Source organism: Arvicanthis niloticus, chromosome 1 (genome assembly GCF_011762505.2).
Source record: "Arvicanthis niloticus isolate mArvNil1 chromosome 1, mArvNil1.pat.X, whole genome shotgun sequence".
Taxonomy (NCBI): domain Eukaryota; kingdom Metazoa; phylum Chordata; class Mammalia; order Rodentia; family Muridae; genus Arvicanthis; species Arvicanthis niloticus.
The window spans coordinates 107751851-107767079 of NC_047658.1; the positions used below are offsets into that span (position 1 = coordinate 107751851).

At 53.8% G+C, this 15229-nt stretch overlaps 2 protein-coding genes across 5 annotated transcripts; one reads left to right on the forward strand and one right to left on the reverse strand.

Moving 5' to 3' along the window:
• Lmntd2 (lamin tail domain containing 2) lies at window positions 1-4372 on the reverse strand. Its single transcript, XM_034513773.2, has 13 exons — window positions 3775-4372; window positions 3536-3688; window positions 3118-3205; window positions 2842-2997; window positions 2499-2570; window positions 2309-2397; window positions 1706-1977; window positions 1416-1506; window positions 1111-1300; window positions 911-1030; window positions 629-825; window positions 219-468; window positions 1-142 (listed from the first exon to the last, which is right to left on the reverse strand). Exons 1-13 carry the CDS (start codon window positions 3957-3959, stop codon window positions 11-13), a joined length of 1995 nt encoding a protein of 664 aa, XP_034369664.1. The 5' UTR covers window positions 3960-4372; the 3' UTR covers window positions 1-10.
• Window positions 4373-5805: 1433 nt separating this feature from the next.
• On the forward strand, window positions 5806-8643 carry Rassf7 (Ras association domain family member 7). Of its 4 annotated transcripts, none has more exons than XM_034513817.2 (6): window positions 5806-5908; window positions 6688-6818; window positions 6977-7689; window positions 7853-7981; window positions 8053-8134; window positions 8230-8643. In XM_034513817.2, exons 2-6 carry the CDS (start codon window positions 6695-6697, stop codon window positions 8259-8261), a joined length of 1080 nt encoding a protein of 359 aa, XP_034369708.1. In that variant the 5' UTR covers window positions 5806-5908; window positions 6688-6694; the 3' UTR covers window positions 8262-8643. The 4 variants fall into 4 exon arrangements, with proteins under 4 accessions (XP_034369708.1, XP_076769369.1, XP_034369720.1 ...); XM_076913254.1 differs by lacking the exon at window positions 5806-5908 and adding an exon at window positions 5915-6369; XM_034513829.2 differs by lacking the exon at window positions 5806-5908 and adding an exon at window positions 5915-6228.
• Window positions 8644-15229: the final 6586 nt, after the last annotated feature.

The window sequence follows — 15229 nt, forward strand, 5'->3', positions numbered from 1 at the left end:
GCTGGCTGACCTACAACCGCCGACACAATTCCTCAGTGATGGGAGGGTAGCAGAGGAATCGGAAGCCATATCTGCTTTCAGCTGTGTTCTGTACTGACAGGGCTACCATGGGGCAACTCAGGTCCACGGTTTTCCGGCATACCTGCAGAAAACACTGGGGCCTAAGAGCTATGTGGATTAGCAGATCAAAGAGTCTTGGGCCACAGCCTCACACTCACCTGGACCTTGCGCTCCTGCCTACCCAGTGAGTCCTCAACAAGACACATTCTTGAGGGACACTCTGGGATCACCGGCAGGAGCTCTGATGTCTCAGTCTTCACACCTTCCTGCTGTGCAAGAACTTCCCCAGGGGGAAGAAGCTTTCGGGTACTTAAGAGTGGCAAGATATCCCGGGTCTCTGTGGGGCGAAGAGGTCGTGAGGCCTTCAGTCCACTAGTGTTGGAGAGCCTTTGCTGACGAACACCTGGCCTGGAGATATAGGAAAGACCTGAGGAGTATCCTAGTCAATTCCAGGCAAAAGTGGGCATAATGCAAGATGGTATGAGCCAGGGTAGTAGTCCTGTCCAAGGTGACGCCTAGGGAAATAAGAGACTGGTTTTGGAAAACAGAATCAGGTGCTTCCGCCTACCCTGGCTTCTTGCGCTTGGCCCCATTATCCTTTTTCCGACCCTTCTGTGGTGATGGAGGTCGGCACTGCTGTTCACCGGGGTCAACATTGGGCTCAGACTCTGAGAGCGGGAAGCGGTCAATGGACCAGTCAGTGTTGTCAGTGAAGATCTTTGAGCCCAGAGTCACGCAGGGTGCAGTTTGATGTTCACTGAGGACCTACAAGGCCATCAGGCCATGTCGTTAACTCTAACCAGGTGAGGCCAACCAGCTCCCCAACTCCTTGGCTGGGGTCAGCACTGACCTGGCCCTGGGGGTTGACTAGCACCGTCACACAGCCTCGGCTAGATTGGAATTGGAAGGGGTCCTGGCCTGAGGACACTGGCAGCTGCTTCTTGGTCCGGCTGGTTCCTTCGCCCCATACCTAGGGAAAGGCCAGGTACTAAGTGAGGAACAGCGTGGACTGGGACAAGGCATTGTGGGCTAGCAGGCAGCAGGGCTCACCGTGATGTGGTGCTGCGGGGCTAGCAGAGTACCAGGTGGGAAGCGGTACATGCACACAGGGAAGTCCCTCACAAGCTGCTGCAGAACAAAGCCACCCAGGTCAATGGTCTCTGCCTGTGACTGGTTGATGATGCGGATGAACTTCTCTCGGTGGCTGACGGCAGCAATCTTCAAGCAGCAGCCAAATGGGCTGGAGCCAGAAAGGGATGCTGAGTAGGGAAGAGGGGATCCATCCACCCAGTAAGCCACCCCTCATACAGTCCTTCCCACAGTTCCTGGTGTACTCATGGCTGGGCAGCCCTCACTTCAACTGTGGTCTTGTATATGGGTGGTGAAGGTCTGTATAGGATTCCAAAACAGTCTTGCTACACGAGGGTGAGCGGCTTTTATGGAGATCTAGAAAAAGAAGTCCTTTATGAGGGTGAAGAACATGAGAGAGAGAGTCCAGTGGGATGTTCCCTGGGAGGTCAGACCAGGGGTCTGCATAATGGGAAAACAGCCACTGGGTTCAGATCCTGGGCAGAAGACATGCCTAGAACTCTGGGCAGAGATGAGAGGTTGCTAAGGAGTGAAAAGGAGATGCTCCCAACTCCACCTTCTGTGTATCCGTTGGAGCTCCTAGTGCATTCCTGTGTCTGCTCAGAAGAAGCTAAATTTGTTCCCTGGGGTGGGTGGCCAGTCATCTTCTTTGCCCCAGAATGTAGAGCCATCTGGCTGCTGGTGGTGTCAGACTCAGTACTTTCCAAGCTACTGGTGTCTACCAAAGGCAAGGCGCTCCACTCCAGGATCTTGACAGGCTTCTCTGTGTGCTTGATGGCGCCTTCCGAGTCCCAGGCATCCACTTCGGAGGCCGGGGGCTGGGGCAGCCTGGGACCATGATGTGTTCAGAGGTTGCTTTGGCTCCTAGAACCAAGGCCCATGCCCCCACCCCAGCCAGCCTCCCCAGTGCAATGGGAAGCCTGGTTTGTGTTCTAGAAACTCAGGAGTCAGACTCAGCAATGGTAAATTAATAAAGCTGATGATGACCTTGGGGCTCCTCCCCTTGTTCTGAACCTACTCAACATACTACATATCATAGCTGAGGCTTAGGAGTTCCAGGACTTAGCTGGGGGCACTTAAGGATACAGTGAGAACTAGTCCACTTCTGTCAAGCCAAGTCCTCCCTTCCCCTGACCCCTGGGGATTCCAACGCAGTTACTTTTGATCCGAATAGAAACTCATGTTGGAGAAGAGGTTGGGATATCGGTGGGCAATGCTGTTCCAATCTACATCCTCCAACCGGAAACCCTGGCAGGAAATAAGAGGTTTGTGGCTCTCCCATCTTGTAGGGCTTCAGAGGCCTTATCATACATACATGTGGAATGCCTCCTGTGGCAAGCATTGCTCACCTCCCCAGCCGTGGAAGCTTCAGCATACTCAGTGGAGTCACTGGGATCTCTTAGAACCTCTGCAGTGACCACCTGCAAGAAGGAACCCCAGACTAGCTGGCAGGGAGCTTGAGAGAGGTTATCCTTCCCTCACAGGGCCTCTCCTTTTGACCTTAACAGCACTGTGTGTGTGTACTAAATGAGGATTGCTCCTTGCGGAGGCATCTCAAGGGAGACAGGTTTCTCAGGCAGGCCGGGAGGGAGCCCCAACAAAGACACCTGCCTACAGAAGCATGCTGACTGCTCAAGGAGTGTTGGGGAGGCGTGCCTGAGAGGCATCATTAGGTCAGGAGCACAAACTCACCTCCACACTGCCAGTCTGAGACCTCAGCATGCGCCCCACCCAAGAGGAACGGGCTAGCTGTAGAAGGCATGATTTTTGAAAGGTCTGAAGCTCAGCCTCCATTTGCTGCATTGCACAGAGGTTCTGCTGCAGTTTCTCCTCTAACTGCTGTTTCTCCTGATGAAGAGTTCCTGCCAGTGAGAGAGGCCTCCAGCAGCCCCACCTTTCAGACCAACCCTAGGTGGGTAGCTACAGCCTGCCACGTCATTGCCCAGTTCCCAGACCCCACCCCCTCACCTGCTGAGCTTGTTCCTTCTGTGTTTTCAGCTCCTGGGTAAGCTTCTGGACCTGGTTCTGCAGGAATTTGTCTTGTCTTTTGGAGTTCCTGGTAGGAGGGGCAACCTTAGCAGTCTGTGTCAAGCAAGGGTTCCCGAGAGGAGGTTAGTAGTGAAGGAGGTTCACAGGCACCAAACCCTGAAGGCACATACTATAACAGGCCAGTGCAGATTAAACCCTAACAGGTCTGGGCAGGGGTCTACGTGCTAGGGAGTAGGTCTACATTTCCAGCACACTTATTCAAGGGTATGGCAGGCGTCAAGTCATACAAGGAGTAAAGTTAGAAGCAATCAGGTAGAGGAGGGCTCAGTGGTTGAGGTTGGGGTCAGACAGAAACTGGGAGCTACAGCAGGGTTGGGCTGAGGGTTTCACCACTGACCGCTCAGAGGGAATCCCTGCCACCTCCTGCAAGATGTAGCAGTATCGGGCATTCTGGCCATTCTGAACAGCCCACCGAAGTGCCTGGATCTCTAGTTCTCTCTGTTCCCATAACAGCCTCAGGGTACGTGGGTCCAGGGTTTCAGGGGCTAACCTGCAATTCCAGTCCCCTGTGGTTTCATCAGGCTGGCCCGTTGGCTGGCCCAACCCAGGAGGCTGCCCCACCCCCTGCCTCCTTACTGCTGCTTGACGGAGTAGCCCATTGGTGTGCATGTGTAGAGCTTAGTGCTCTGACAACAGGAAGGAGCCACTCTGTCCACAGGTGTGCCAACTGGAGACCCTACGTCACTGCTGTCTGGCTGTACACCTGCTGGAGCTGGGGATACCTGCTTATCTTCAGACTCCTGGGAAGACTTAGGGGCCATGCTCGATGTTGGTCAGGAGCTGGGAAAGAAGGAAACAGAATAGAGTCTGTCCTGTGTCCCAGGTATGGGAACCTCATGGGGACTCTTGTGTGCCAGAGAGGTCCAGTTAGCACTTGGCAGTTCTTTCTGAGAAGGCCTACAGGGAACTACTCAATAGGACATAGGACTGCTGCTCATATAAGTGTCCTCATCTCTGTTTCAGACTAAGACAGCAGGTCACTTCCTGGGTAGCATATCCTCAGTATATACATATATTCCTTACTGTCCCTTCTTTTCCCCCTTAACCTCAGCCTAGAGCTAAGATCAGAGGTGCTAACCTTTGGCCTGAAACTCTTATTCATGTCCCTCCCAGCTCAGGAACTCACCACCACACTCACCTGAAGCCCAAACCCACAGAAGGCCTAGGGAAGGAAGCATTCTATACTGTTGCCATGGATTTCTGTACCTGGGGGGAGGGGGGGGTATCTGTTACCAGAAGCCTCCAGGGAGTCACAGGAGGTCAGGGCCATGAGTGTACTCTATGCCAATATGGCTTGGATCTATAAGCTATATTACTACCCACCCAGCTAAGGAGGCCCAGGGAACTATACAGATCCCTGGAACCTGTCCCTAGCCAGAGGTGATAGGCTGGTACTGCCAAACAATGGTGTTCTGAGTAAATTCAGTGTGTATGTGTGTGTGTGAGAGAGGGGGGAGGGAGGAGGAAGGGGGAGAAAAAGAGAGAGAGAAAGAGAGAGAGAGAGAGAGAGAGAGAGAGAGAGAGAGAGAGAGAGATGTAGGTGTATATAAATGGTCCTAGGGAGGTGAGCTGATTAGGGGGCAATCAAGGATGGTGATAAGAGACTTGGAGTGGCTGTGCTAACTCTAGCCAACAAGTGAAGCTGTGTCTGATAGCCATCTACCTAACCCTTGGAAGCCTTATCTTCCTGTGTCTATCTCCACACCTCTGGGCTCTCCCCAAGGGTGGTTCCACTAATGAACCCTGAAGGACATTGTTTCTGCCTCAGAACGGAAGCGAGGCCCAGAAGGTTCCTTCCACAGCCTCATACTTCTATCTGCTTTCTTATGGCCACAAGGGCTTGGGAACCGCCTCCCACAGTTCTGTGATTGGGACAGAGCACATAGAGCTGGTTGGTCTGCCATGATTTAGCCCACAGAGGGCAGCAGCAGGGAAGACGTAGAAGCTGGGGCCCGCTTCAGGGAGAGGACTTCTGTGAAGGACACTGGGTCCATTGGGGGGAGGGGAGAGGATGGAGCTTTAAACAAAGACCCCAGGGTCTTTGTCCCAGTCAGCCTCAGGGACGATCCCCTCCCACACCAGGGTGCAGGGCCCACTAGACCAGTTGGCCCCTAAACTCCACATCCCTCCTGGAGCAGCCGATGGAACGAGTGGGGCAGGGGGCATTCATGGCCTTTCTTCCCGGTGTCCTCAGCCACAGATTCCTAAGGGAGCAGGGCTGAAGAGGCCTAGCCTACGGGGCTGGTGAAGGGAGGGCGACTGTTGAGCTCGGGTGCACGTCAGGGTTGCAGGATTCTAGTCAGGAGCCCTCTCTGAAATCTGCTGAGGAAGTCAGCTCAGAAGCTGAACACACCACACCCGAGCCAATCAGCCCAGAGCGAAGGCAGCAGCAGACGCGCTTCCGCATTGATCGACAGAGGTGAGCATCTCGGGCGACTCCGTCCTGCCACCTACTCAGGGCCCCGCCCACACCTGGTTGCCTCCGGGGCGGGACCGAATAACGAGCCAATGGGGCGTGGTGGGAGGAAGGCTGCCAATGGGAGTGGGTATGGGGCGGGAGACACACGCCTCCGAGCTAATGGAGTGCTGTGGGGCGGGGCTTGGAGGCCAGGAGCCAATGAGGCCGTGAGGTTGGGCGCGCCGCGGCGCTGGGACAGCAGGTTGAGGCGGCACCGAAGCGCCTAAGTCCCGGAGGCCGGCAAGTACCCAGGTGAGCTCTGCCGGGTTCTCGAGACTCCTGAGCACTGGGCGCGGCATCAGGGAGCCGTCTTCGACCGAGGAGAAGCGGATCTGGGTGAAGGGACGCGTGGTGGCTGTGCTGCACCTGCGTCTGTCCGCTGCGGAGTGGGACGTCTGGATCCCGCGCTGCCGGGGATCAGTCGTGAGGCGGGCTGTGCCTCCCCCACTCCAGTGGGGCGGGACCACCAGAACCCAGAGCACTGGCTGGACGGGAGGGACTGCGGAGGCGGACCGGGGACTGGCGTGGGGCAGAGGGAACTCCTTAGGTCTGAGATCGGTTCGGGGATGGAGGTCTGTCTGAGTTGTGACTCTCAGCTTCTCCCGGGCCCAAGACTGTTCCCTCTCTGGGGGGCGTTTCCATGACTGTGGACGGCGTTGTATTTGCATATAGTCGCTACTAGGTGCCTGGGGACGGCCGCCCGCGTGAAAAAGGTCGTGGCTTTTGAGCCAGGTGACCGGGGCACAGGAAAACCTGGACCTGGTTAATGATTCGCCCCGTTCCTGGAGTGGGGTGGGTGGGGCAAGAGGAGACTGGTGAAGGAGGGGACGCCTCAAAATGCTCTTGAGGGCCAAACTAGTTCCCTAGCCACTCCAGGAATGTGTGGCCTGCGGGTGGGGCTGGGCACAGGAGGGCAGGGCTGAAGGGGCACAGTCCTGAGCCAGTTGTTGTGGCAAGCCAAGAGAAGAGGAAGGCCAGGCTATGGTGGAGGTAGACCTGGCCTGATCTTATAGCCTGTGCCCTCCCCACAGGACAGGGATGGTCTTGGAGCTTGTGGCCATGGAGCTGAAGGTATGGGTGGATGGCATCCAGCGGGTGGTCTGTGGGGTCTCAGAACAGACCACCTGCCAAGAAGTGGTCATTGCGCTAGCCCAGGCTATAGGTGAGTTCCCTGGGGACAAAGAAACAAAACTGGTGGGGCTGTGGGCCAGCAGCATCTTCCCTTCCATGGAGGGTGGGGTTGACTCCCCTTTGATTGCTTTATTCTTCAAGCCAGTAGATAGAGGGGGGACATAGGCTGAACCTGTCTCTCCTCCACAGGCCAGACAGGTCGATTTGTCCTTGTGCAGCGTCTTAGGGAGAAGGAACGACAGCTGCTGCCACAGGAGTGTCCAGTGGGAGCCCAGGCCACCTGTGGACAGTTTGCCAATGATGTCCAGTTTGTCCTGAGGCGGACAGGGCCCAGCTTATCTGGGAGGCCCTCCTCAGACAACTATCCACCCCCAGAACGATGCCCGGTTCGTGCCAGCCTTCCCCCAAAGCCATGGGCAGTACCAGGCCATGAGCCACGCAAAGCACTGACCTTCAACCTTGGATGTCCCAAGCTGGTCTCCAGCCCATCTATCCCTGAGCCTACAGCCCTGGTAGGACCTACACCAGACTGCTTTGCAGATCTGCAAGGCCTAGAACTCAGGATACAGAGGAATACTGAGGAGTTGGGCCATGAGGCCTTTTGGGAGCAAGAACTGCAAAGAGAACAAGCCAGGGAGCGTGAGGGACAGGCACGCCTGCAAGCACTGAGTGCAGCTACTGCTGAGCATGCTGCCCAGCTGGAGGCCCTAGATGCCCAAGCCTGTGCCCTGGAGGCAGAGCTTCGACTGGCTGCTGAGGCCCCTGGTCCTCCTTCAGCTACAGCATCTGCTGCTGAGCGCCTACGCCAGGACCTAGCCATCCAGGAGCGGCATAGTCTGGAGATGCAGGGCACCTTGGCCTTGGTGAGCCAGGCTCTGGAGGCTGCTGAGCACGCTCTTCAGGTGAGCCCAGATCTAGACCCCTGTCAGCTCTACCTGCTACACAGCCAGTCTCAACTCTCCACCTGCTGCACAGGCAGTTTGGGGAACTGATAGAGAATCAGAGCATGCTATAAATGGAGAAGAAGGTCGTGGCCTTGTTCCTGAAGGTCCTCTGTATCCCCAGGCCCAGGCTCAGGAGCTGGAAGAGCTGAACAGGGAACTCCGCCAGTGCAACCTACAACAGTTCATCCAGCAGACAGGGGCTGCATTGCCACCACCTCCACAGCTGGATAGAGCCATCCCTAGCACACAGGTCAGAGTAGTTCTGGAAAGAGATGATGGTGGGGGCTACCCTAGATCGTAGCTGACCTGCTTTCCCCACAGGACCTTCTGCCTCCAACTAGAGAAGAACCCCTCCAGGGAGTCCCCCAGAGCCACATCCTAGTGTCCAGCCTGAGTCCTGAAGGTATGTTTCTCTCCCTACCCCCCCCCCCCCATCCCCTATCCATGGAAAGGGCCCAGCTCTGGTCTCAGCCCATTCAGCCTGTGTCTTTCTCACAGTTCTCCCCATGAGGCAGAGCTCCTGGAGGTAGCAGTTCCTGCCCAAATAGGGATCCTGAAGACAGATGAGCCAGCACAGCTGGGATGAGCCACCCGGATTGTAGGAGAGTGTGATCGTAGGATTCTTTCCCTAAAGCTATGATGTCCTGTGGTTTCTGCTTCCGTGGGGCAGAGTGCTGGCAACTGTTACCCTAGTCTCTCTCAAATCTCCCAAGTCCCCTAAAGAAGTAATAAATGGGCACAGTTCAGAACTTACCAGGCCCCAAAGGCTTGGAGAGAAGTGTGGACGGCGTGTTCATCGTGTGTGTGTGTGTGTCTGTGTGTGTGTGTGTGTGTGTGCCTGTTATGTACTCCAGTGTATGTGTGCTGCCTTCGTTGCCCTGACAACCTTAATAAATTACCTTTCAAAGAGCATGCTTAAGTGTGTCCTCAAGTTGTACTACTGGGGACTGTTTGCAGTTCAGAACCTGAGGTCCACATGGTGGCTACTGCTGGGTTCTTAAGAAAGCACTATAGTTCCCTGGGCCCCATGCTATGAGTGTTCCTGGGGGTATTTATTTGTAACCCCTTAGCCTGGTGAGGCCTGCCAGCTCAGCCCTGACCTGGGTTTTTTTTTTTTTACCTGGACCCTTCTTCCCTGACTTTCCTTGTTTGGCCCGTGTGCCACCAGCATCAGGAACTGAGGATGCCTGGACAAGCTAGACCTGCCAGTCAGGTTTGCTGAGAACTTGTGGGGGTGAGTCCTGGACTCCTAGGTCAAGTTTGTGACTTCTGGGTTGGCTAGGCCCAGGGAATTTTCCCTAGAAAACTTTGTTAGCCCCAAGGTAGATATGGGCATTGAATGGGTAGGGCTATCCCTCTCTTCTTAGGGTGAGTGTGAAGCCTGATTGTTAGCCTTCAGCTTTGACATTGGGGCAAGGATGCTTCCACAGCCCAGCTTACTACTACTCTGGTTCTTGAGCTGATAGTGGCCTCTTCCAAAATCTTGGTTATCCAGGCAGGCCATATGTTCCTAGCTCCTGGGGCTGGAGATTATTGTGAGGATCAGAACCACGGGTGACAAGATGGGTACACCATAGATTATGAGTGTCTTTACACCATATTAACAAGGACACTTGGGACTGGCTCAGCTTTCTCTCCAGCTGGCTCCTGAGCTAGGTTCAGTGTTTCCCATGTCTTCTGGGTCAGACGGAAAGGGGACATGAACATACTGCAAGGGAGGAGCAAGGAAACCATCCATGTAAGTTAAAGAGAGCTGCTCAGTGGTCAAGGCCACCAGCTTACTCCTGTGAGGTACAAGTAAGACCTCTTTCTTTCTTTCTTTCTTTCTTTCTTTCTTTCTTTCTTTCTTTCTTTTCCTATGTGGCCCTGGCTATTCTGTAACTCATAATATAAACCGGGCTGAATCCACCTGCCCTTGCCTCCAGTGCTGTGTTAAAGGCATGTACTGCCACTGCCCAGCAGACCACATTCTTGCCTGGAGCAGGAAACAGGGAAGGGGAGAGGCTAGGCTGCAGAGGGAGGCTCCAGATCTGGTGTCAGCAGGCCAGAATGCTCCCGTCTGCATTCCAGCCTGAGCCTGCTATAGCCTAGACCTGCCTAACCTGTGGCCCCAGACAGGTAGGGTCAAGCAAAAGGTCACAGAATAGATCCTAGAGTGCCAAAGCCACTAGGGATGTATCCTTGGTGGGAAGACTGGGGTCTGAGGAACCTGATCCTCCCCTCCTGAAGCCTACCCACACGCAGGAGAGTTGAATAGACTTCTTGGCTCTGGTTCTAAACCCATTATGGTTCATCTCCCAAAGCTAAGCACAGACTAGTGGATGCAGTACCCAGAGACTACCCTACCCAGAGCTAGGCAGGGCTAAGCTGTATCCTCCTCATTTGAATCTGTCACATGTTTCCTAGCAAACACACACCACATGTTCCCTGGTCCTGAAAAGTGCTTGTTTCTCCTGAGGCCCCTGCCTAGGCCAGATCCAGTCTGCAGTATGCTGTTCCTGATGGCACTGAAGAATCTTCCAGGCCCTCTTCTTCAGGTGGCCACTATGCTTTGAGGGGAAAGGCTGGCCGAGCTCTGCTCCTCTATGGCTGTTTTCAAGTGGATAGACTCTCATACTCCAAACAGTTGCTAGACTGCTTTGAACCACCAAGCAGACCTTTGAATTAATGAAGAGTTTACTTTGGACTTTTGTAACTTTGCTTTGGAAACAATGGTGTGATGATGTATGCTGAAGCACAGAATGGAAGAGCTGCCCACAAATGTCTGGTCCCTGACAGGGCAGGACCTGGCTGAGTGATGCCAGGACCTTACCAGCTGTCAGCGTGGAGTAGCCTTGTCTGGGCAATCCAGCCAGAGGTCAGGGCCAGGCTCTGCTAGACTCCCACCTAGTCTCAGTGGCCTTGTTCATTCCCAGCAGAGAAGTGGAAGTAACCCTAGTTCAGAGGATCTCCCCAGTAAGTAGCTCTCCAACAGTAAGAGTGAGTGTTACAGTTTCTCAACCCAGAGGCCACATAATCCTCCCCATGTGCAGAGCACTCCGGGTTTGATACCAATGCCAGTCTAGAAAGGTCTGGACTAAGCCTGCCCCTCCTTCTTCAGGGACTGGACTGGTTACAGATGTCTTGGCTCTGTAGCCTACAGCTTCCCTGGGTATCTTTCCACTTTCAGGAAGACTTGAGAGCACCTAGCAGGAGTGCCCCTGGGAAAGGCCTGTCCCAGGAGCCCACAGGGTACTGACTCCCTCACTGAAAGTGGCAAAAACAGGCAGAAGCATTCAAGCTGCCATTGTCTTCCTGGAGGTGGCCCTCAGGAGGGGGGTCCTGTAAGCTCTGGCCCTGTTGTCTGAAGTTCACACCTGTGCTTGCCCAGAGAGTCTCTTGGCTTGATGATTTCAACAGTAGCTCTTCTGGAGACTGCACAGCCTGGAACCCGAATACACATAAGAAGAAAGTTCCCTCCAAGAGGGTATCTGGCCCAAGCTCCGTCCCACAGGTGCAGGGCAGAGAAGTCCCCAGCCCAAGGTGTTTCAGCTGGGCTCCCACACGCAGGCCTGTCTGTAGGTACAGTCTTCAGGTGGCCCTCTACCCTGTCTCTCTGAACCCAGGTGCCCTTCCTCCGCCCCAGAGTGGCCATCTGCCCGCCGCCCAGACTCGGGTCACTGAAGGGCCAGAGGTTCGCGCTGCCCAGGGACAGATCAGCCGCTGTCACACGCACAGTGGGTCCGGAGCAACGCAGTGTGCGGTGGGCAGTGGCTGTCCTGAGCCTGGAGGGACTGCCCCGGCGGGTGGGCAAGTGGAGTAGTCCCCCCTCTCCGCCCCCGCCCTCATCCCTCTCTAACTTGGACAACAGAGCCACTCCTCTCTTGTCCCGCCCAATCCCCATATCCCCCTGAGAAAAGCAGCCTCGGAGGTGCTCCCCCATCCGCCAACCTTGTAACCCTTCTATTTCACCTGCGACCCCGGCACAGGGCCATAGCCAGCTCTTGGATCAACTTCAGTGGCAGCAGTGGCCACACTGACACCCAAGGCGGGCCCCAATCGGGTCCAGTTGCCCCGCCCCATATGCAAATAATCTATCTTGCAGCCAATAGCCAGTCTAGTAGGACCCACCCTGCAGGGCTGCAGCCAGTGAACACGAGGGGGAGGCATCATGCCCCGCCTGCCGCCGAACAACCCTTCGCGGGCGAGGCTGGCGCGTTCCTTTCTGCACGTCGGCTTGGGGAGGGGCCGCCACCTGCTGGGCGGGGCTTGCAGGGCGGCCTCGCTGGACAGTGTCTCCCTGTGAATGGGCCTTGGTACAATCCAAGGCATGTCCTTCCCTCGAGGGGTGGTACGGCCGGCCTCGGCTCTCTGCATCTGGGCCTGGAGTTGGCACTGCTCTCTGATAGTGGTGTGCCTCACTGGCCCAGAGCAATGAGACAGCTGGACAAGGCAGGCCCTTTGAGGCAAAGCAGCAGCTCCGCCTCCCAGACTGATGTTTAGGGCGGCCGGTTTTTCCCCTACCCAGTCAAAGGACTGCTTCTCACAACTCTCCAGGCACACGTAGTCCTGGCAGTGACCCAGGGGTGGCCTGGAAGGCCAGGGACATCATGCCCTCGGGAGGCACGTACACCCCTGCCTTTCTCCAGACCCTGTAGATCCTCAAAGATATGTGTGTTCATCTGGCTATGAGAAGGGGGTTCTGTCTCTGTCTGACTTGCCTTGAGATCCCAGGGATCTGGCCCTGGAGACACCTTTCTCTACGGTGAGATTTGCCGTTGCAGCGCCATGTAAGCGACCTAGTCTGGAGGGAAAGTTCTGCCAAGCTCTGGGCTCTCAAAAGGGCTTGTCCCTATCTTTTGAAAAGTAGGCGAAAGTGCCAGGGCCAGTTAGTGGACTTCTAGGAGGAAATCCAGAGCAATGGGATGGAGGTGCAGCCAGAAAAGACCTCCTTCCCTACACACCTCCCTCACCCAGGGTTATTCCTGTGGAAGAATCATAAGGCATTTAGCTCGGTTTTCATTTTTTTGTTCGTTCGTTTGTTTGTTTGTTTGTTTGTTTTGTTTTGTTTTGTTTTTTACAGACAGGGTTTCTCTGTATAGTCCTGGCTGTCCTGGAACTCACTCTGTAGACCAGGCTGGCCTTGAACTCAGAAGTCTGCCTGCCTCTGCCTCCCAAGTGCTGGGACTAAAGGCATGTGCCACCATTTAGCTCATAATCGCTCAATAAGATGCAGCAGCTGCTCTTTTGCTTCTGAGGCAGAGATCATCTTTTTCCCTTTCCTGTTTACCTCAACCAGTCTTCCACACCATCCTCAAGAGCTATCCTCCCAGGGAAACAACCTTTCCTTGTTCCAGGCAACCTCAAAGATCGGTCATCTTTGTCCACCACAGATACCCTGGTCCTTGGCTCAGGGGCCAGCCTCCTCAGCTCAGCCTCCTGCCCCTCAATCCTCTCCCCTGCTTTTGTCTTCCCTGCTTCTTTGGCCTCCATATATCCTGAATCTTATAAAGTCTGGGCTGGAGCCAGCCAACTGCCAGAAACCCAGCCAAGGCAGCTAAGAACTGAGACCCTACCATGGATGTATCTGACCCAGCCCAGGCCTCAAAGGCTTGGAGCCAGAGGACAAATTCATATGTAGAATGTTGAGCATTGTGGCCATCTAGGGATGTAGTAGCACAGAGAAGCCAGGAGCTGACTCAGTTTCCACAGAGGTCAGAAATTGAAGAATCAAGCTGGAAGTCCTGATGGACCCTTGTTAGAACAGCAGAGAGATTTATACCCCTGTAACCTTGATTAGAGGAAGGAACAGGCAGATATGATGCAAGTTTCAGACCAACCTTCTGGGGGGCGGGGAGAAGGCTTGGATCCTGTGGCTCCTGCTGGAACTCCTAGGAGTTATTAGGAATTCTGAGAAGATTCACAGCTTGAGGATAAGGCCTAGGTTCAGCGGAAAGCTGTCAGGGATTAGGGAGAGATGGGAGAAGCTTAGTTCCTTCTTGCATTTGCCAGGATGTTTCCCACCTGTGTCTCAGAACCCCATCTGAAATGTCGTCTATCTCACCTTGTGTGGTGGGTATATGGTACTGTACAAATGTTTGTCTAAACCCTATTGTGGACTATAATTGTGACTTTGCAAAAGAAGTATAGGTGGGGGTTGTCTTTGCAGCTGATTAAGAGAAAGATTTTTTTCCCCTCTTATTATTTTTAGACAGAATTTCATTGTACCTGGCTGGCCTGGAACTCACCATATAGGTTAGCAGTCTACAAACTCACAGAGAACTACTTGTCTTTGTCTCCCAAGTGCCAGAATTAAAAGTGTATAGCTGGGCTGGGGCTGAGGGGACCAGTTGAGCTTACACACTTCTCTTCAGAGGACCTGGATTTAATTCCCAGTACTCAGAGTGGCTCAGAATTATAACTCTAATTTTAGGGGATACAATACACTCTTCTGGCTTCTGTGGGGATCCAGCACATACAGGGTACACAGATAAACTTGAAGGCAAACACACATACACACACACACACAGAGAGAGAGAGAGAGAGAGAGAGAGAGAGAGAGAGAGAGAGAGAGAGAGAGAGAGAGGTTTTGTTCCAGCATGCAAGGCTGAGAATGGATATTTGAGGTCATTATGAATTAACTGGTAGCCTTAAATCCAATGACAGTGTCCTTATAAGTGGCTATAGAGAGAACACAGGCACAGAAAAAAAAGTCCACAAGGAAATACAATGTTGCCAAAGTCAAGGGAAGACTGGAGACTGGAGTCCCCAACTGAGAATGGTAGGGAAAATTCCTTCATACCTATGTAGAAAGCGTGACCCTGTTGGCCTGGCTTAAAAAATTTGGACATCTGGTGCCTAGAACTGCAAAAAAAAAAATGAATTGTGTTCCTTTAAGCCACCCAATTTGTAGTCAGAGAATACAACTGCCTTGCCTGCACCCCCTTAACTCCCTTGTTCTTACCCAAATCCCCTTCATCACTACACTTACTTCAGCTTCCTCTGGGAATCCCTTGACTGGTCAGCATTCTTCTTATCCCATTTTGGTTTTTGGTTTTGTTTTGTTTTTCCCATTTTAGTTTTGTGAGACAAGGTTTCTCTGTGAAACAGCTCTGGCTGTCCTGGAACTATCATTGTAGACCAGGCTGGCCTGGAAACTCACAGAGATCTGCCTGCCTCTGCCACCTGAGTACTGGGATTAAAGGTGTGTGCCACCACTGTCTGGCGCTGTTTGGCATTCTTACTGCTAGGTATCAGGTAGGGCAGAAGATAATGTCAGGGCTCAGTGTTGACCCAGCTCTGTATTGCTCGATGTTCAGATGACAGGGGAAGGAGCTAAATCCTCTGGAAGAGGCTGGAGAGAATAAAGGGAACACACAACCTAGTTACACCCTTCTATAAATGCCAAGAACACGTATGTCATTTCTATGCCTGTCTTTTCCTGCATGCAATAGGACCAGTGTGTGCCAGCATACATTAGAAATGCAGTAGGCACCTCCTGGTGCTGGCCTATGTGAGC